General features: G+C 41.7%; 1 protein-coding gene across 1 annotated transcript in view; it reads left to right on the forward strand.

Annotated features, from left to right (window-relative positions):
- The window catches only part of slc25a22a (solute carrier family 25 member 22a), a 193,204-nt gene extending 170,902 nt beyond the window's left edge, over positions 1 to 22,302 (forward strand). Inside the window, exon 11 of the mRNA XM_060838773.1 lies at positions 20,656 to 22,302. Coding sequence (XP_060694756.1) covers positions 20,656 to 20,690 — 35 coding nt within the window. The 3' untranslated portion in view covers positions 20,691 to 22,302. The remainder of the gene's footprint in view (positions 1 to 20,655) is intronic.
- Positions 22,303 to 22,718: the final 416 nt, after the last annotated feature.

Consider the following 22,718-nt stretch of genomic DNA (forward strand, 5'->3'; position numbering starts at 1 on the left):
GCATTATAATTCACACTCCTTAAAAACACTCCAAAGAAATTATTGTTTTATACAATTTTTCCCTCATTTGCAGTATTTTTACTATGTCACTGAATCACAATGAGAAATGCTCTTTTGAACATTCCTGTCTTCATTGTAAGTTCTATATTTGTTATCCTCCTTAACTACCCTCGTGTCTAAAACAATCCATTGCACCTTGTTTCTGGAATTTGTAAGTTTGATATTCCTACCTCCATCATTCTTCGTGTAGCCTTCTTCTAAAGATTCTGGAGTCTCCACTACTACTGCCCACTTTTACATTATTTCTCCATTCCACCATACAACCCACCCAACCCGATTATCTTCAGAAAAGCAAATGGTATGTTAGAAAGGTAATGGTACGTTGGCTTCATTACAAGAGAATTTAAGTTCAGAAGTGGGAATGTTTTACTAACGTTTTAAGGGCCTTTGTGAGATCGCACCTGAAATACTGCATGCAAAGTTTTGCTGTCCGATACTTGCCATAGAGAGAAAGCTGCGTGCATACACTTGGCTGAAACTTGGGATGGCAGGATAGTCTTATGAGGAGAAATTGGTTCTTGCTGCAGACGGTGAGTGCAATTTTCAGCAGGTGTGCGACTGAGTAATTTAACTAAAGTTAGCGATGATTAGGAAGAGTTATGTCCAGTGTGTGGCAGCATTGAGCCTCAGTTCTGAAAATGGGTACAGACAGTGCTACACAGATGAAGTATGTAATGCCATCTAGGAGTCAAATATTTTAATATTTCCTTTTGTTTTATGCAGTAAAAGCTTTCTCCCATATGAGGGTTCCAGAAGTTGTCGGTTTGGCACTTAAACATTGGAGCATGAAAAAGAGGAAAAATAAGTGAAATTGCATTGTTAATGGTTTGAGGCATGAAAATAAAATCCAATGCACTGCTGTCATTGTAATTTTGACTATAAAGAATTGCATACTCATTTTCTTCTGAAAACAAAAGGCATGATGTTATCCATCAGAATATAAACACCTTCCTTTAAAGACTCTCAACAAGTTTAATTTAGATAAATGCGAGGTGCTGCATTTTGGGAAAGCAAATCTTAACAGGACTTATACACTTAATGGTATCATCCTGAGGAGTGTTGCTTAACAAAGAGACCTTGGAGTGCAGGTTCATAGCTCCTTGAAAGTGGAATTGCAGGTAGGTAGGATAGTGAAGAAGGTGTTTGGTATGCTTTCATTTATTAGTCAGAGTGTTGAGTACAGGAGTTGGGAGGTCATATTGCGGCTGTACAGGACATTGGTTAGGCAACTGTTGGAATATTGTGTGCAGTTCTGGTCTCCTTCCTATCAGAAAGATGTTATGAAACCAGAAACAATTCAGAAAGGATTTACAAGGATGTTGCCAGTGTTGGAGGATTTGAGCTATAGGGAGAGGTTGAATAGGCATGAGGTTTATAAAATCATGAGGGGCATGGATAGGATAAATAGACAAAGTCTTTTCCCTGAGAAGGGGGAGTCCATAACTATAGGGGCAAAGATTTAGAGTGAGAGGGGAGAGATATAAAAGAGACCTAAGGGGCAACCTTTTCACGCAGAGGGTGGTATGTGTATGGAATGAAATGCCAGAGGAAGTGATGGAGGCTGGTACAATTGCAACATTTAAAATGCATCTGGATGGGTATATGAATAGGAAGAGTTTGGGGGGATATGGGCCAGGTATGGCAGGGGGGACTAGATTGGTTTGGGATATCTGGTCGGCATGGACGAATTGGACCGAAGAGTCTATTTCCATGCTGTACATCTCTATGATTCTATGACTCTTTAATCTGTTGTATACCACACCTTTGTTAACAGAGCATTGAGGTTACTAGACAGTAATACTGGACAAGAGTAAATGGTTCACTCATCCTGTGTGCAATTGAGGTGGATTTTCCAATTTGCCATGCCCAGAATGGAAGTTGAAATGCCACTAAACCAGGCTGAATTTTAACCTGGAACAGCACATCCGTTTGAGTCTGAGTGGGTGGCTTAAAATAAGAAATAGGTCAGCAGTTCAGGAAGCTAGCTCCCATCCTTCAGCTTTCATATATAACTTGACATCACTGCACACAACCCTTTCAGGAGAGACAGGATGTCGATTACTGTACATTAATTATGCAATTACTGTGTTACTAATTCACATTTGGAGTTAACGTCAGGCACTCAGGTTTCAAGGCAGCAACTGAAGGGGTTGAATCAACCTTGGGAAAAAGTACTGTTAAGATCGTAATGAAAATAGACTATTAATATTCAACATTCATCATTTGACTTTAATACCATTGGTTTTTATGGGCTAAACACGGTTATTAAAAATGAACACTGCTGACCTAAAATGGATCCTATCGTTACTTGACAACCCATATGACATATAGGAAACTGACTGCCTTGGAATTGTTGCTTTTAAGTGAGAGGCACTGAAATTCAATGAGGCATGGAGAAATGTGCATCTCTTGTTTATGTGCATGGTACCTTCATATATCTGAGATAAAAGGTTCCTGCAAAGTGTTTGGTTTGCAAAAGACAAGGTGGAATATATAAATGTCCCATTTGTCAATAGCTACTTTTGAGCAGCGAAGCAGAAAACGAGAAATGGACAATTGACAACGAGGATACTGGGACCTCTCTTTCTCTCTCAATCCTCCTCAATCTCAATGAAAAACTTTAAACAAAAATAAGATTTCACTGAGAACCGCAGAATGACAGCAGCTTTTTCCAAATCCGAGGAAACAGATCAGCGGTTAATTAATTGGGTTGGGGTTGTTTCACTCTCGCAAATCAAAGCCTCTAAAAAATTGTAAACTGTGCATGACTTTACCTTCTGTCTGTCCCAGATATCCCTATTGCTGAAAATGTGTTGCTGGAAAAGCGCAGCAGGTCAGGCAGCATCCAAGGAGCAGGAGAATCGACATTTCGGGCACGAGCTCTTCTTCAGGAAAAGGCTCAGATATCCCTGTCCCAGATATCCCTATTCCCATTATTGTAGACTTCTTATCTGTTGTATATGTGAGAGTGTTTGATGACATGAGTTTTGATTTTTCCAATGTAGCAGGTGATTAAACCTAACTCTCAGTCAACTGAACCTCGGAATTTGCTCTCTTTAATTTTTGATCTGTTTAATGAGGCTTAACTGAACACCGAATCTATGGAATAACTTTGGTGTGGAAACAGGCCATTCAGCCCAAAACGTCCACGCCGACTCTCCAGAGAGCATCCCATCTTTGTAACCCTGTATTTCTCATGGCCAACCTGCACATCCCTGAATACTATGGGCAATTTAGCATGGCCAATTCACCTAACCTACACGTGTTTGGACTGTGGGAGGAAACCCACACAGACATGGGGAGAATGTGCAAACTCCACACAGGCAGTCACCTGAGGCAGGAATCGAACCAGAGTCCCTTCTCCTGTGTGGCAGCAATGCCAACAACTGAGCCACTGTGCCACCCTCATAGGAGGCATACCACAAAACTTGATCGATACAGAGACTGAGGCCAGAGTTTCTTCCTCTGGGAGGCCATTTGGATGTAAAACCTGACAGGCTGGTGATTCTGCATGTAAATCTCTTTCCTGTTGCAGATTGGATATTGCCATGGTGATGGGAAGTGTTGACAATCTTGCTCAATTGTAGGCCAATTGAGAACTTTAAGTAGCAAATTAATGGCCACCTAAGGACCATGATGCAGCACTGCTAGAATTTCTCTTGTGGCAGTGGATGTTAGGGCCAGGTAAGTGATAGACATTTGCATCCTGCCAGAAAAACTGCTCCCTCTTGAACCATAAGATGAGAAACATTCTGTAACCACACGGGAGGGGTTTGAAGGGACGGTGTGGAAGGAGATACTCCAGGCTGTCTAAAATAATGTAGTGGAAGTCTGTAGGAAAGATTGTTGATGCAAAAACATGGTCGGGGTACATTTGTGGCATTACATCCTCCCATTAGTCTCTCAAATGTCCATTATAACTGGATGTAATGGGACTGCTGAAATTTGATCTTATCCATTAGTCATGGGCTTGTTTACTCAATTATTGAATACTGTGTCTGCTGTTTAGCATGCATGCAGTCCTGTGGTAGCCCACCAGGTTGGTGTTTCATTTCTGGATAGGCTCCGTTAAGAACCTTGTATTATCTTCTGACAAAGCTGGGATCCCCTTGCATAATGGAAATATTAGGGTGGGGAATGCCACTCCGTGAGTTTGCACGTTGTAGTTGAATACAATTCTACTGTGGTGCCTTGAAGATAGCCAGTTTTAAGCTGCTAGATCTCTTCTTTATCTGTCCAATTCTGCAGAAAGTTAGTGCCACACAACACAATGAGGGATGTTGTTAGTATGTGAAGACCAATTTGTGTCCACAAGGACGGTGCTGTAGTTTCTCCTCCCAATGCTGTCATGGACTGATACACCTACAACAGATAGATCTGTGAGAACAGGGTCTAATAGGTTTTGTTTTTGTTTGTGTCAGTTATTTCACCAGGTCCAAGCTGGCAAAGAGGTCCTCTGGACTTGACCAGCTTGGTCAGTAGTGATGATATCGAGTGACTCGTTATGATGGACATTAAAGGCGACCACCCAGGAGATCATTTGAGACTGTACAGGATATTGGTTAGGCCACATTTGGAATATTGTGTGCAATTCTGGTCTCCCTCCTATCAGAAGGATTTTGTGAAACTTGAAATGGTTCAGAAAAGATTTACAAGGATGTTGCCAGGGATGGAGGATTTGAGCTACAGGGAGAGGCTGAATTGGCTGGGGCTGTTTACCCTGAAGTTTCGGAGGCTGAGGGGTGACCTTATAGAGGTTTACAGAATCATGAAGATCATGGATAGAATAAATAGACAAGATCTTTTCCCTGGAGTGGGGTGAGTCCATAACTAGAGGGCATAGGTTGAGGGTGAGACGGGAAAGATTTAAAAGGGAGCTAAGGGGCAACTTTTTCACGCAGAGGGTGGTACATGTATGGAATGAGCTGCCAGAGGAAGTGGTGGAGGCTGGTACAATTACAACATTTAAAAGGCATCTGGATGGGTGCATGAGTATGAAGAGTTTAAAGGGATATGGACCGAGTGCTGGCAAATGGGACTAGATTACGTTAGGAGACCTGGTCAGCATGGATGAGTTCAACCAAAGTGTCTGTTTCCATGCTGTACATCTCTATTACTCTATGACCCAGAGTATATTCTGTGCCCTTACTAGCCTCAGTGATTCGTCTAAGTGGTGTCCCACTTAGGAGAGATTATTAAAATCTCCAGTGCAAACACAAATAGGACAGAGTGTATGGAAAGAGTTAGCCATCAAACTTCAAGCACACTGGACAAACGAATGACAATGTGAAGAGGGATGGTTAATACAGGATTGAAGGTGTTATATCTGAATGCACACAATATAAGGAATAATGTGTAAATGAACTTATGGCGCAGATCGAAATTACCAGGTATGAGGTGGTGGGCAGCACAGACACGTGGCTGCAAGGGGATCAGGATTAGGAGCTGAATATTCAAGGATTTTACATCCTGCAGAAAAGATAGACAGATGGTCAGAGTGGGTGGGGTTGCCTTATTTGTAAGAAATGAAATTAAATCAGTTGTGAAAAACAAAGTAGGGTCAGATGGTGTAGAATCTGTGTGGGTAGAATTGAGGAACCACAAAAGGTGAAAAAAGAAACCATAGTTGGAGTTAAATACAGGCTTCCAAACAGTAGTAAGGAACTGGGGCGCAAGATACACCAGGAGATAAACAAAATGTGTAGGAAAGGCAGAGTTACAGTGATCGTGGGGGATTTCAATGCGTAGCTGGACTGGGAAGATCAGGTTGGTAGTGGATTTCAAGAAAAGGAATTTGTGGAATATCTATGAGATGGCTTTTTGGAGCAGCTTGTGGTGGAGACACTAGGGAACAGGCAATACTGAGTTAGCATTGTGCAGTGAGACAGACATGATAAGAGAGCTTAAGATGAAAGAACACTTAGAAGACAGTGATCATAATATGGCTGAATAGAGGCATGGACTATTTCCTCAGTGTGAAGAAAATTCAGAAGTTTGAAGTGCAGAGAGACTTGGGAGGTCTAGCCCAGGATTCCCTCAAAGTAAAACTGCAGGTTGAGTCATTTGTCATGAAGGCAAATGCAATGTTGTCATTTACTTTGAGAGGACTTGAATATAAAAGCAAGGATGTATTTCTAAGGCTCGGAGGAGGTTCTTGAGGATGATCCGAGGAATGAAAAGTTTAACGTATGAGGAATGTTTGAGGGCTCTGGCTGTATACTCAATGGAATTTAGAAGGATGAGGTGGGATCGAATTGAGACTTACAGAATACTGAATGATCTAGATGTTGGGAAGTTGTTTCCATTGATAGGAGAGACTAGGACCCGAAAGCACAGCCTTAGAGTAAAGGGAAGACCTTTTAGAACGGAGATGAGTAATTTCTTCAGCCAGAGAGTGGGGAATCGTTGGAATTCATTGCCACAGGCTGTGGAAGCCAGGTGTATTTAAGACCTAGATAGATCGGTTCTTTACTGTCAAGGGGTTCAAGGGTTACATGAAGAAAGTGGGAGAAACAAATTGCAAAATCTAACAGCCATGGTTGAAGTGTGGAGCATACGGGCTGAATGGCCTAATTGCTGCTCCTATGTCTTATAGTCATAGATTGCAGATTTGGGCAGAGAAATGGCAGGTGGATTTTCATTTGGACAAATACATGGTGATGCATTTTGGAAGATCAAATTGATTTGCAAATTATAAAATAATTGGCAGAATCCTTAGCAGCATTGACGTACAGAGACATCTGAGAGTACAAGTCCACAGATCCCTGGTAGTAGGAGAAAGAGGACTGCAGATGCTGGAAATCAGAGCTGAAAAGTGTGTTGCTGGAAAAGCGCAGCATCCAAGGAGCAGGAGAATCGATGTTTTGGGCATAAACCCTTTTTCTGGAATGAGGGGTGTGTGCCAAGCAGGCTAAGATAAAAGGTAGGGAGGAGGGACTTGGGGAGGGGTGTTGGGAATGCGATAGGTGGAAGAAAATTAAGGTGAGGGTGATAGGCTGGACAGGGGGTGGGGGCGGAGAGGTCAGGAAGAAGATTGCAGGTCAAGAAGGTGGTGCTGAGTCCGAGGATTGGGACTGAGATAAGTTGGAGGGAGGGGAAATGAGAAAGCTGGAGAAATCTGCATTCATCCCTTGTGGTTGGAGGGTTCCTAGGCGGAAGATGAGGCACACAGGAAGATGCCGGGAGTGGAGGTTGGGTTGGTGGGGGGTGTGGACCTCACGAGGGAGTTGAGGAGGGAGTGGTTTTTCCGGAATGCTGATAGGGGAGGGGAGGGAAATATATCCTTGGTGGTGGGGTCTGGTTTGGAGGTGGCAGAAATGATGAAAGGTGATACGATATATCTGGAGGTTGGTGGAGTGGTAGGTGAGGACCAGTGGGGTTCTGTCCTTGTGGCGATTGGAGAGGAGGGGTGGGGCTCAAGGCCGGAGGAGCGGGAAGTGGAGGGAATGCGGTGGAGAGCATCATCAACCACATCTGAGGGGAAGTTGCGGTCTTTGAAGAAGGATCCCTGGTAGTGGCAACACAGGTGGACAAGATGGTCAAGAAGGCATACAGCATGCATACCTTCATTAGCTGGGGCATTGAATATAAAAGTTGGCAAGTTATGTTACAGCTGTGCAAAAGTTTAGTTAGGCCACACTTGGAGTATTGTGAGCTATTTGTTTGCCATACTTCCAGAAGAACATGGATGCTTTTGAGATGGTGCAGAGAAGGTTTAACAAGATGTTGCCTGGTCTGGAAGGTTTTATTATGAGGAGAGTTTGGATAAACATGGATCATTTTCACTGAAAAAACAGAGACTGAGGGAGTGACCTGACAGAGGTCTACAAAATTCTGAGAGGCATAGATGGGGTGGATAGTCAGCGACGTTTTCCCAGGTTAACTATAGCAGGGCACAGGTTCAAGGTGAGAGGGAGAAGGTTTAGGGGAGAAGTGCGGGATAAGATTTTCACACAGAGGGTGGTGGATGCCTGGAATGCACTGCCAGTGGAGCTGGTGGAAGCAGGCACATTAGCAACATTTAAAGTGTATGTTGATAGACACATGAGCAGGAGGATAGAAATTGCACAGGGGGGTCTAAATAACTGCAAAAGTTCACTGAACTCTAAATCACATGCATTAATGCAAATATATCTTTGATTCTGTAACTGTAAATTCTTTCCTTTTTTTTGTATGTTTATGTGTGTGAGTTTGTACCATGTAAACCATGCCTCTGGATTTTGAATGCAGTAAATAGGCCCTATTTTGTTTTAACCATAAAGAATTTGCTAGGAGTTGTTTTTAAATTTGACTTCACAAAGGTTTGGGAAAACATACCACTACCTTCTTCAAAAGTGAGCAAAAATTGGATCAGATTGTGGCTTTTCCAATAATTTGTATTTGTGTGTTGTTCAAAAGAGGAGATGTTATTGAGAGGGGACGTAGGTAAGGGTTGTTGGTGAACGGGAGGATGTGGTTCAGATTACAGTCACAGCTTATGATTGATTTGATTCTGTATAGACACATTCCTGATAAAGGGCTTTGCTTGAATCGTCGATTCTCCTGTTCTTCGGATGCTGCCCGACCTGCTGTGCTTTTCCAGCGCCACTTTTCGACTTTGGTTCTGTAGAGTCCAGGTAAATGTGTCCATTTATATCTCTCCATTCCTTTTCCTGTTCCTGACTCTCTAGTGCCTCCTGCTCCACTTCTTCCTCTTCCTCCTTCTCTTCCTGTTCCAGGTATTTCTGCTTTGAACCTGATGGCTGCTGTAGGAGATATTCCCTCATAAGACTGATCTCCAGTTCAGAGTTTTTGCAGAATGGTGCAGGCAGTGGAAGCATTGCTTAAGTTTATGAAGGTGATGTTCCATTGTTAGACACACAGCAATGAAGACTTTTACCAAGTGCTGCACAGTTCTGAGTAATTTTAAAACTGATATTACAGCCACTAATAGAGCACCACCTATTGGCATCAAACAAATTGATGAGACTTGAGGTACGCAGTTAATTTGTGGAACACCACTTTTGATTCTTGTATTTAGTAGAAGCTTTAGCCTGATATCACAAAGTGATCACACACCTATTGAGGTGACGCCAGACTTCCTCATTTCGACCCTGCATATCCATTTGGAGCAGGCATCCAATTTTCAGGTAAGGCTTTCAAATCACTATGGAGTATTTTCAGGGGTGTTGTGCTGAGATCCTGGTGTTGAGGTCACTCAGATGACCAATGTGCCTGACTGACCGTCATTCAGGACAAAAGCAATTTGCACCAAGTTTTGTCATAAGCAGAAAACACCTATTTATTGCAACACACTAAACTTTAACAAGATCAGACAGAAGAAGGGAATTCTAATCTACTCAAATGCAACTTAAACTGAATGCCTTCAAATTCCCTCCCTATACCCCTTGCACTCAATCACAATTGACATAGACAAATTGTGTAACACATAAACGGTGGGCATGAAAAGAATATAAATAGGGGAAACAAAATTCTGAAGGTCAAAGGTCCAGACCACAAGGTGGGAAATTATTTTCTTGCAGTCCTTTTGATTTCCTCACTTGCTGTCACCCACCCCAAACCTTGACACCGTTACCTTTGTATTGCCTCTGCACTTCCTACTGACCTGCTTGAGGCACCTCCCAACCTGCACCAAGGGCAGTGCCATCCACTATCATCTCCTGTTAAACCAGCCTCGCTCTCATTCCAAGAGAATTACCAGCCCCGTGAAGCTCTCGAGGCATGTCAAATACAGCTTGTCATTTAGCTCCTCACTCCTTATGGTGCTGACTGTCTGCCCTGAGCAGAACCTGGTCTGCTATTGAAGACCACCCCTTGTGTTAGTGTGCTGAGCAAAGGCTATCCTCCTTGACTACTGACAACCATACCATGCTGCCTGACTTTTGTGTCTGTGCAAGAAGACAGCAGTAATATGAGTATTTAGCATCTATTGCTGAGGGTGCATAATGCAAAAAGACAAGGAAAGGCAATGGGAGGCAGTTTTGAAATGAGAATCCAGATAGATGCAGACTGAGTGAGTGTTATGACAGCAAGTGAAGAGTCCAGAGATCCACTGAGCCCAGAGGTTGAGTGACATCATGAACGACAATCCGGTGTGAGTGCGGGGAAAGAAAACTGACTGATGAATAGAAATGGTAAATATTTCTAGTCTTTAAAGTAAAAGTAAAGTCATTAGGTTTCCAGTTCTTTTCTTACCTCTCTTCTTAAAATGTAGCTGATTAAGTATAAGATTGATACTGTGATTTTAGAACATAGAACATACACCAATACAGCACAGAACAGGCCCTTCGGCCCTTGATGTTGTGCTGACCTGTGAGCTATCTAAGCCCATCCCCCCTACACTATCCCATCATCATCCATGTGCTTATCCAAGGATTGTTTAAATCTCCCTAACAAGGGAGATTTTAAAAAAAAAAGATTTTTAAAGAATTCATCAAAGGTTAAAAAGCAGGGAAGCGAGGGTAATTAATTTATTACTTACACCGATTTGATATTGATAACAGGATGAGGTGCTGCTGCAGCATGTGGTAGCTGCTGGACACGAGCGTGATCCAGAGCGAATGCATCATGTGTTTACAGCTAAAGGAAGCTCAGATCTGAGTTGAGCAGCTGGAATCCAAGCTGCAGACAGGCAGGTTTGGTTGCAGTTGAGGAGTCTTGTGCCCTGCAATTGCCCAACAGTGAACAAGGTTCTTGCATGCTGTGTGGATGAGAGTGGGGAACTGCGGGGATGAAGAATGAATTGACTATGGCACTATGGTCAGAGAGCCATTGAAATGGGGGAAAGAGGTAGGACTGTCATTGTGTAGGGGACAGTAGAATCATGGGATAGCTGCTGTCCTCTGTTTGGAGTCCTGAAGGCTGTGTTGTCAGCACAGTGCTCATTTAAAAACAGCTCCTCAGGACCAGAGAGCAAATTGGAAGGGGGGTGGGGGGAGGAGAGATTCACCAGTTTGCACCAGTGATATTGATAGGATGATAAAGAAGGTTCTCCTGAAAGAATTTGAATTGAGTTAGGAGCTAAATTAAAAAGACTAAAAAATAATAATCTCTGCATTACTACCTGAACCACAGGTAAACAGACATAGGGTAAATAAAGTCAAGGAGCTAAGTGTGTCACTCAGAGTTTGGTGTGAGTGGAATGGGTTTCAGTTCATGGGGCACTGGCACCAGTACTGGGGGAGAAGGGTCTGTTCTGGTGGGACAGACATAGTTCTCATAATTGTCCCTTTACGTGCTGTGCATGAAGTTAGATCCCTGAGTCTTTCCGTAATCTCTGTTCTATTATTGTTCTGGAAACTTTAATAACCTTTACTGAGCCCTCTTCTCCTTTTTCCATCATTTTCCATGCAACTGAACTTCATCGCCCACCCCACCCTGCACCCCCCAACTTTAGTTTAAAGCCCCTATCCACAGCGCTAGTTATGCATTTCACCAGGACTCTAGTCCCAGTATGACTCAGGTGGAGCCTGTCCCACTGGACCAGCTCCCATCTTCCCCAGTTCTGATGCCAAAGTCCGATGAATTCGAACCAATTTCTCCCACACCAATCTTTAAGCTACGCATTTAACAATTTAATCTTTTGACCCTGTACCAATTAGTGCATAGTTTGGGTAGTAATCCAGAGATTATTACCTTTTAGGTCCCACTTTTTAATTTAGCTGCTCACGTTCCGTCAGCAGAACCTCTTTCCTCTTTCTACCTGGATCGTTGGTACCTACGTGGACAATAACAATTGGATCTGTCCCCTCCTACTCCAAATTCCTCTGCAGCTCAGATGCGATATCCTAAACCCAGGCACCAGGCAGGCAATACAGCCTTTGGGATTCTTGATCCCGGCCACTGAGTCTATTCTCATGATTATATTTTCCGGAATACAGCTACGTTTCTCTTTTCTCCCCTCCAACCTCTTGAATAACTCCCTGTACTACAGTGCTGTGGTCAGCTTGTTCAAACTCCATATAGCACCTGCTCCCATTCACACTGGGAGCAAGAACATTAAATCTCTTAGACAAACGCAAGGACTCAGACACCTTCAGCATTACCTCGTCACAGTCACAGTCTCTGGGCCCTGACCACTGACCCAATTCATGGTAGTTACTCTATAGGGTGTGACTGCCTCCTGAAATACACCATCCAGGTAACTCTCCCCCTTTCTGAAGTATTGCAGTGTTTGAATTTCAGAATCCAGCTCATCGCCTCTGAGCTGGAATTCCTTAAGCAACCAGCATTTGCCATAGACTTGAACCACAATTACTGACCACAATGATGACCACCAGGTCCCACATCATGCAGATACAACACCTTGCTTGGCCCTGCATCTCTAGTTGAGCTACTTAGTTTTTAATTTGATTTTTAAAAAAATTCCTTCTGTAAATTTTTCCCCTATTTGCTTTCAACCTGAAAGTAATCTATAATAGAAGGGCAAGTTAGTCGTTATTACCAACCAATAAATTTACAATAAATCCTCCGGGCTGTAAGGTGCCCAGGTGGAAGATGAGTGTTGGCCGAATGACTCAACATTGAGTTCTCCAATTTCAAATAATCTCCCTTCCCATCCCCTGACTCCTTTCCCAGTCCCTTCCTCTCCCTTCCATTCCTCTCATTGACCCTTCCTCACAGCCACCAATTGGATTCATTCCTCTCATCAACCAACCAGGCCGTACCCTCCACCTGTGTTCACCTATACCCACCTCACCACCCTGCCCCGCCTCTCCCTTTATCTGCTGCTCCCCCAATACCCACCCCTAGTCCTGAAGAAGGGGTACACTTGAAATGTCGGACTTTTCCACCTCTTGATGCTGCCTGGCCTGCTGTGTTCTTCAAGCGTCCTGCTAGTCTATGATGGTTCATAATTGTTTACCTGTACCTCGGATCTATATAATTATAAAAAATAGCAATTCTTGTTAAGTACAGTAATCTGGTCCATCCCTTAACATGAGTCTGAAAGTCAGGAAATTGGGGGATTTTGAGTACTTCTACGAATTTCTGTGTTGACTCTAAGAACAGCAGACATGATTTCCAACATACTACCCCACTGAGGCTTAACCAAACCTGTGGAAGTTAAAGAACTAAAATGGTCCGAAATTGTTCAATTTTCATTGTTGGGTCCAGAAGACTATAAAGATGAAGGTTTGTTTCCTTGAGTTTGTCTTGCTTTCTGCTGGAATTCTGCAGGAGTTTGAGGACAGCGAGGTGAGTCTGATGGCGAGATGGAGAATTTGAAGTGATGGGTGACTGGAAGCTCATGCCTGTGAAAACTGAATGGAGTACTCTGCAAAGTGATCACCCAATCTACATTTGGTCTCCCCCATATAGAGCAAAATGCACTGTCAGCAGCAAATTTTAAGCGTGCAGCCATTCCTCACTGGAATGACACCTTTCAGTCTCATTAAAAAAGGATCCTGTTAACACTGCACATTGTAGAATATTTTTGTTGCCTTACGCAATGCTGATGAGTGCGATAAACTATATGTGCCTGGTTTAATTTACTGTTTAAAATATGCTGCACTGCTGTCTGCAATTCACTGCTTGAAGGATGACTCATCCACAATCCCAGAAATCAACTGGGATATAGCTGCAATTCTGCAGTCTTGGTACTGTATACAATGACCTTGAAGATAAGCAAATAGTGGGTCAGAATAAGGATCATTACCATATTCAAATACTGTCGTCAAATTGAGTAATTTTCTTGACAATCTTTTTTCAGTGTATCCTCACATTCACAATGACAGAATTGCATGTTTTATTTATAAAATTTGTTGGTTGTGATATCACCCGCAGGCTGATGCAAGTGGTAGATTCCAATTCTCCAGCTCATAGCTGGTTCTCCAATATACTGCCTCCTTTCTATCCTGGTTATATTGATCCAGCATCTTCAGACATTAGGCCCAGCTTTTTGCAGTGAGGTGGAAGGACTGTGGACGTCACAGGGTTGCAGCGGCAGAAGAGGCTAAATGGTAGTGATTTCAGACAGCCTGAAGGAAAAGCTAAGCAGAAATTAGCAGGTAGGATGGCTTAATTATAATGAATCGGCCAAAGACTTTGATCTGCTAGTACCTGGTAATAATGGAAAACTGCATTGTCTTGCCTTCAGATTTGGATGGATATAATTTAGCTAACAGAGGTCAGGCTGCAGCAAAGCAGCCTAAATATGGTTAAGTTATTTAATGAATTGAGCTTTGAATAAGAGAAAGATTACTGAAACAGTAAAGCAGCCAAACGCTATATCCCTTTGTTACAAACATTACAAAAATGCACATTTAAATGCGATTAATGCAAATTATGTTTAAAAATAATTGCCTCATTTCACAGTATGCTTGTGAATTTTCTCCCCCACTGTGCAGACTTGAATTATTTATTTTTTACAATTGTAATGATTTGTAGGAGAATACTAATAATTGCATTTGAAGTAAAGGAAGATGATTTTTATCCATCTTTTAGCACATGGAGAGGCAAACCCATATGTTTCAAAAATGAATTGCCTATCTATTGAAAACATCAGCTGCAGATACAGGTTCTCCTGTTGTAGACTTGACCTTCAATGGCTGGCCCATATTCCGAAAGTCGATTCTAGATCAATAGCACAGCTCCAGAACCTTTTGCTCTTAATGGAGATTTGTGGAGGGCTGGAAATGAGAGACAGGAAGAAAAGGCAGTGCAAGAGATCCTTGCCTTTCACTCAGTGAATAATGAATGTCAATGAGCACAGGAGGGATGCTGACTTTATATGTGTTCACAGTATTTGAAGGTTGTGGCTCCTGGGGAGAATTGCTTAATGGACCATATTGGAGCATTCACAGTTTGTCAAATTCACTTTCCTTTGGACAGTTAGGTAAACATAATGCATTAGCAGATTATTGACCGACAATGAGATTTTAAGACTGTGCTTTTTCTGGGGCCCTATCCATTTTGCAGGGGAAGCAGGGTTTCAAAAAGTGCTATGTTGTACCTTCCAACTGATGCATTCACTGGCAGAGTGATGTTAACCTTGTCAGTTTGACCATTATTTTATTAAAGCAGAGTGGGCCTGTATGAGGAGCTGGGACAGCCGCTAACCAGTAAACTCCCAAAATAAGGCTGGTTGATGAGAACTGAGCCATTTTTAGCCCACAATTTCTAATTAGCTCTGAGTCCCCTGTGTTATGAGCATTGACTCATTAAACACTTGTAGCAGACTGATATCCTTGACCAATTTATTACTTCAATAAGAATACTTCTGTTTCTACAAATTGTTCTCCCTTCAGCACTGTGATGGTACGTGTGTGGCATGTATATCCAAAGTAACTTTTAGAGTCCCAATTCCAAGGAGTCAACTACTAAAGCCACCTGTCTGTGTTGTACTGAAGGCCATTGTTGGTGAAGGTGGGTAGAAAGAACCATTCCAAGAAGAATTGGGGAATATTGATTCAAGGCCAAATTACCAGAGACACCTCCATGAGTTGGGACCAGCACACAAAATAAGGCTCAGCTCTAACAGTCATAGTGGGTGAAATGCAAATGGAATTGCTATTGTAAGTACCTAGCTAGTAAGATTTCAAAAGCACATTTATTGCTGTGACTGTGGGGATGTGTGTTGGTTTGTGTTGTTTATGACCAATTTACCTTCAGGATGAGAAGGGACATTGGAAATGAGTCAATCCAATGTGTCAGATGAGGTCCCTGAGCCAAGTGGGTCTGCAGAATTTGCAGGCATTGCTGATGATTGGCAGTAAGCCTGGTTCACTTGCATCTTCACTGGGTTGTGTCGTAAAAGCTCCATTTTACCAAGAGCAAGCACACGCAGCTAGGAAAAGAAGATTGCATTGTATTGTGGGACAGAATTGATGGAAGTGTGGCTAGAAATTGTCCGGTATGACTCAGCCTCATTAGAATCCTTGTTAGGATGCAGGAACCTGGGTAGATCATTCAAATTACACCCACCAGCAAAGCTAACAGCCTTTTATTTCACTTGATGAGTCGATAGCTGCTGCTGCAGTCAGTGGGAGGTACATTTCCAAGGCAAAGTGGCACATCCCAAGCCTGATAATAATGGATATTCAGCAAAAGGACCAGTTAAAGCCACATGTCAAACATTCACTCTTGAAAACAGATATTCCACCCTCCCCCCATCTGCTTTGCACAGAATATATCTTTTTCTGTTCTGACAGAGCTTTTTTTTAGGTTCATTCACAGGATGTGGGTGTCACTGGCCAGGCTAGCATTTATTACCCAATTGCCCAGAGGATGGTTATGAGTTAGCCACATTGCTGTGTCTACCCAGTAATGACAACAGTTTCCTTCCCTGAAAGGCATTAGTGAACCAGATAGGTTTTCCCAATAATCAGCAATGGATTCATGGTAACCTTGAGATTCTTAATTCCAGATTTTTTTTTTAAAAACGTTGAATTCAAATTCCACCATCTGCCGTGGCAGGATTATGAGCCCAGGTCCTGAGAATATTATCTATGCATCTGGATTAACAGTCCAGCAATAATGCCACAAGGCCATCACATTTCCACCCTAGATGATGCAACACAACATGAACAACTAAACTGATATCAGCATCAACAATGCTCTATGGTAAACTAGGAATGCACATCCGCAATATTTATATTGGGAAAGCTCACCTATTACAGCAAAAAAAAGAGGCTTTGACAAAGATGAGTTGCCTTTGATAAAAGATGAATGGGCGTGTAAAAAGTGTTTAGATTTATCGGGGTTAAATCTCATTCAAGCAATCAATGGGTGCTTGTAGAATGAGACCCGAACAAACGAAATAGGTGTGGATCATTATGCCATCCAACTGGACCATGGCTGAACTTCCACCCCAATACCATTTTCCTGAACTCTGTCTTGATAATATCTAGGCCTGAGGATTGATAGGACTTGGCTTAGAGCCTTATATGTATTTTCAGGTGTGGTACCAGTGCTAGTCACATCCACAAAAGCAACTCTCCCAATGGGAATATTTAATTTCTAGTTGTTTGCTTCACTAAGAATTGCTCTCTGTTAAGTCCTAGGCATTGAGTTTGGAGTAAACCACAAAGTTGATGGATTTAAGGTGGGAGTGTGGATGATACAGGGAATCCTGATGCCCATGGACTTGGTAGGGGATGAAGGAAGAACTCATATGCTTCCTGTGGGTCTTGGAAGAACTTAAAAAATAATAAACTTACTTTGATTTGCTGGTTCCGGATGACTGCTGAAAAATCCTAAGCAGTGCAAGTCTGACACTTGCCCTGATTTTCAGTAAACTCCTGACATACATCTTATGGGAGGACTAAACAGATAGCCCCATGAATCCACCTGTGGAACCAATGACTGTGCAGTTTAGGTGCAGGGTACCCTCTAGTTGACTTGGTACAATTTTCACCCAGTTAACGTGGAAATGACCGTGTTGAGATTGGCTAAAGTAATTTCACAATGCTATGATTATCACAGGTACCAGGAAGACAATATTTAAACTACTGATCAGAGCCAAGCTCCAAAGTCTGAAGATCAGTATTAAAGCCACTTCAGTTTTCAGAGGAGACTGACTCTCCTAGTGGCCTTTCTCCCCATCTTCTCTGTAGGAAATGCCCAGATCCCATTTGATCTTAAACTGCTATCCCATGTGTGCCACATTAACATAAAATTTAAATCCAAAAATAAGTTGCATTGTTAACATTGTTGTTAAATATGCAGAAAAGCAAAATAGCTTATCATATTCTTGTATCAATTACTAAACATAAACAGTATGAAATACACTAATACTTGCAATATTAGTTAATGAGGATGATGCATTTATTTTGGCACAAGTTCTAATTATTTTATCTTATGAATCAAAGAATTTTGCATCACAGAGGGAAGTCATTTGACAAACTATGCCTGCATTAGTTTTCTAAAGGGAACATTTTCGGAGAGTGTGTTGTCAGCTTTGACACAGGGCAGCATCATTAAAAATGAGCGTCATGGTCCATCTGCACGGTTGCAGATGTACCCAACAGCAAGTGATGTGAACTGGAAAAGCACCTTGACCGACATTTTGGATGCAGAACTGTAGTTGTACCTGGTAATGAATTCTGTAAAGAGATGAATTCAAGGTCAAGCATGTATAGCTATTGTTTGTGAAATTTGGTGGGCTACATTTAAGATGCTAGCATTTTTAATACTTGGTACAAGCTCTTGTTATTAGTACACAGCCATCATGACTAATATTGAGTAGACTTCTTTCTTTACCATTCCTATTAGAAATTTGCAATCATTCCTGTTGACTGAATTCATTTTTATCGTGTAAATAATTCTACTTGTTTCTACATCAAATCTAAATCACGTTTCAGTTTTATACATGTTGCTCTACCTAGCCATGGTGTTGACCACAAATGCAAACATCCATTTAGTGAAAATATAGTACTCTTTTTCCCCACACTCATAAAAGCAAATGCTTTATTTTTCATTTCTATTCTTTCCCATTAGGAATTTGGCTTCCATCACTGGATTTTGATAGACTTTCCAGAACCTAATATCATTTTTGTAAAACAATTTCATTGGACTGCTATCTTTGTGCTTCTGTTGATTGCAGAGTTATGGCCTTTAATTGGTTACCAACTCACAGCCTACCAGATATAACTGTCCGAGTAACCTTATAGAGTCATAGAGATGTACAACATGGAAACAGACTCTTTGGTTCAACTCATCCATGCCAACCAGGTATCCTAAATTAATCTAGTCCAAGTTGCCAGCATTTGGCCCATATCCCTCTAAAGCCTATCTATCCATGTGCCCATTCAGATGTTATAATTGTACCAGTGTCCACCATTTCCTCTGACAGTTCATTCCATACACCCAGCACCCTCTGTATGAAAGGTTCCCCTTAGGTTCCTTTTAAAACTTGTCCTCTCACCTTAAGCTGCTGCCCTCTAATTTTGGACTCCCCTGACCTGTGGAAAAGATCTTGGTTATTCACCCTGCCCATGCCCCTCATGAGTTTACAAACCTCTGTAAGGTCACCCCTCAGCCTCATCACTCAATATAATTTTAAACATCTCCTTCTAACTTCCTACACTTTAATGAAAAGGATCCAACTTTCTGTTGTCTTTTTCATTATTGAAATCTCTCATTCCTGCCACCAATGTACTGAATCTCTTCAGAACCCTTGAAGGATGCTCTGACATCCTATGTAAAGTAGGTAACCCTAAACTAGGCACAATTTCCTAACTCTGACCAAGTTATTAATAATTATGTATAATAGCTGAGGATCCTGGGATTGTATTCATTTGAGTTTAGTAGATTGATGGGAGATCTCATAGAAGCTTACAAGATAATGTATGGCTGAGAAAGGGTGGACGCTGGGAAATGTTTCCATCAGGTGGGGAGACTAGGACCCATGGACACAGCCTTAGAATTAGAGGAGGTCAACTTAGAACAGAAATGAGGAGACATTTCTCCAGCCAGAGAGTGGTGGGCCTGTGGAATTCATTGCCATGGAGAGCAGTGGAGGCCGGGACGTTAAATGTCTTCAAGGCAGAGATTGATAAATTCTTAATCTCGCAAGGAATTAAGGGATACAGGGAGAGTGCAAGTAAGTGGCATTGAAATGCCCATCAGCCATGATTGAATGGCACAGTGGACATCCAGTTTTATAGAGAAAATTAGGATCTCACATTTTTTTAAACGGTTTTGATTTGTAAACAAAATAGTCACATCTAAATGTTGTACAGCAGCAGTTTTGTACAAAACGTGGGTTGGAATGATTCACTTTTCAAAGAGCTCTTTGTTGACTCACCCAGAGGCTTATCAGATGAGGTAGCACGTGGTGTGATCCACAGATTTGAAGAGCCGCAAGTTTAATTCCCGAATAACCTCACTACGTCTACCTCCAAAATTCCTGTAAGTAAAATTATTTTTAGTTTTTGCTGCTGGTTTCTACACAATAATCCCAATTGGACAGTGTACACTTATAACTTCAATGTCACACATTGATCGGTCAGTGGCTTTTGGTCAAACTGTCAGCTGCTGTTTAATGCCTAGGCTCACATGTAAAGGATGTTTCCTGAAATTTTAGTGGATTACTGATGCCTGCAGAGCTGCACTTTAGTGTTGGCACAATTTGAACTGAATTGGGGAGGATTTAAAATCTATCACAATTAACTTAATGAAAACATTGACATAAAAAGGAATACATTTTATTGTCAAACCTCTTTGCAAGTATTTATAAATATCTAGAACTAATCTTTACATTTTGGAAATATATATACACACAAATGAGAACTTTCAATCCATTATATCAATGCTGGTTCTTTCAAAATGCTATTTAATTAGCTCAATTTCCCTGTTTAATTCCAAATGCTTTGCAATTTTTTTTTAACTATTCAGCTATCTGTTCAGTGTCCTTATCAAATCTGCTACTGAATTTAGTTTTACCTCTCTTTTGGAAAGTGCGTTTCAGACCAGTGTGACTCTTAAGTGCAATAGAATTACTTCTCAGCTCCCCTGGCTTGGTTAACAGGTCTTTTGTCACATCCAGCTATTCAGTCAAGCTTTATTCTAATTTTGATCACCTCTGTAAAATTTCTGTGTGACCTTCTCTGCCCGAAGCACTGTTGTTCTGATTGTTGGTTCTATTATTCTTTCAAGGCTGTTCTGTCGGGACTGTGGAATATGAGAATTGAAGAGATAAGTGGAAAGGAGACCTGTTCAGTTACAATGAATGCATTTTAGAAATCCCATCTGAAAAGTGTGCCTTTGTCGATAGGAAATTTACAGGAAAATACTGAGAAGCAGTATCAGAGCGGGAGAGTTTGGAAGGAAGCTTGAAGGTAGTCATGGAAACGAGAAACAGATCCAAAGCAGAAGCTAAAGAGTCTCCCAAGTCTGCCACATTGAAAACAAGCACCGCAACAGGGGATAAGAAAGAATTTTCTGGCAAACAGCCTGAGCCTACCAACGCTCCAAAGAAACAAGCCACTGAGGCGACTGCAGCCAATGAACCGAAGTCCACAGGGGACAGCTCAGTAACACCACCCGCTGGTACCTCAGAACAGAAGAAGACAGCGGACACCCAGCCAGAAGGCCAGGATAACAAGGAAGATACTTCTGAAGGGCACCCCAGCAATTTTTTTGAAAACATGAAGCCATATATATTGGGAGGGGCTGCCATCACAGCCCTTGCAGTACTCATAGGCGTTGCCTTCATACTACACAAGAAATAAGAAAATGTATAAAATTGTATATCAATGCTGGTTCTTTTCTGCATGCCTGTACATTGAAGGAAATACCTTCCAGCCCCTTTAATCAGTAATTGTACAACTGTGCTTACTACTATAAGTCTTGGTTTGAAGTGATGGTATTTAACTCAGTGTCCATACATGTTGCAAAACTTTTGAATTAACCTGTATATTGTAAGGTGGATGTTCCCCCAGTCATTCTTCCATCCTCACCTTGTACAGAGCTTACAGCAATGTAAAATGGGCCACACTTGTTCCCATGCTAGCTTAACCCCAGTAAAACTTTTCACACACTGTAGGTTCCCCCTATAAGCATTCAGTGTATATCTTATATTCTCAGTAGGAAGCCTTGTAAAAGTAGCCCACTCCCTTGTAGCAAATAAAATGAGATGTATTTCAGCCGCATGTAAACCAATTATTTTTCTTTCCCCAGGGCCCATCTCACATCCACATGTCTCTCTCTTGCTACAATCATTGACAGCAATTGCACCAAAATAAAAACACCTTTAATTGGATCATAGCAATGATCAGAGGCACTAAGGTTATGAGAAAAAAAAAAGAGGAAGGCAAAAAAAATACTGATAGGACGAAAGCAATAAATCTGAGTTCCACTCCGAACTCCCATTCCTTCTAGAACTTACTAGTAGATTCTCTGTGTGACTTGTTCTTGGGCCCATGAGAGTAGTTAATTCAACTAATGATGTCACATTTATTTTGACTTAAAACAAGCGTATACATGCAATAAAAAAAAGCTAAGTTTTAAAAAAACACAAATTAATAGTTGAAAGTTGATAGGTAGAGTAGCTGTGCACAGTGTGACCCAGGCTGCTATTAATGTATCCATCTCTCCTATACCAACATACTCTGGACACTGCCTGTTATTTTAAGTGTTGTATCAGCTTTTGAATGAACAGTAAGGTTGGCTAACAGATGTGCTCGATGTGGACTACATATTCTTTCTGCTGTACATAATAAACGTGTTGCTATTAGTCAGAATTCGATGTCTGGCTACCCTGTTGCTCTAAGGAATGTAAGACAATAAATTAACATTTCCGAAGGTCAGATGTTTTGTATTGGTTTACAAGATCTCTCAGTTTATCAGATTTTTACAGATTCAGTTCCTTCGCTTCAGTGGTTACATTACACGTGTTATGAGAAGTTACTGTGTTGTTTGATGATGCACAACATACTGGAGAGTAATAAATAAAAACCGAAAGAACTGCCCGATGCTGTAAATCAGAAGCATAGCGGGGTCAGTGATCCCAAAGTAGCAATGTAACTCTTCAGCAGCAAAAACAGAAATTGCTGGAGAAGCTCAGCAGGTTGGGCAGCATCTGTGAAGAAATCACAGTTAACGTTTCAGGTCCAGTGATCTTCCTCAGAATATAGCTTGAGCTGAGCTTTTCCAGCAATTTCTGTTTTTGCTGCTGGAGAATATGTTGCTTCTTTGGGATCTTTGACCCTACTGTACTT

The sequence above is a fragment of the Hemiscyllium ocellatum genome, chromosome 18 (assembly GCF_020745735.1).
Source record: "Hemiscyllium ocellatum isolate sHemOce1 chromosome 18, sHemOce1.pat.X.cur, whole genome shotgun sequence".
In the NCBI taxonomy this organism is placed as follows: domain Eukaryota; kingdom Metazoa; phylum Chordata; class Chondrichthyes; order Orectolobiformes; family Hemiscylliidae; genus Hemiscyllium; species Hemiscyllium ocellatum.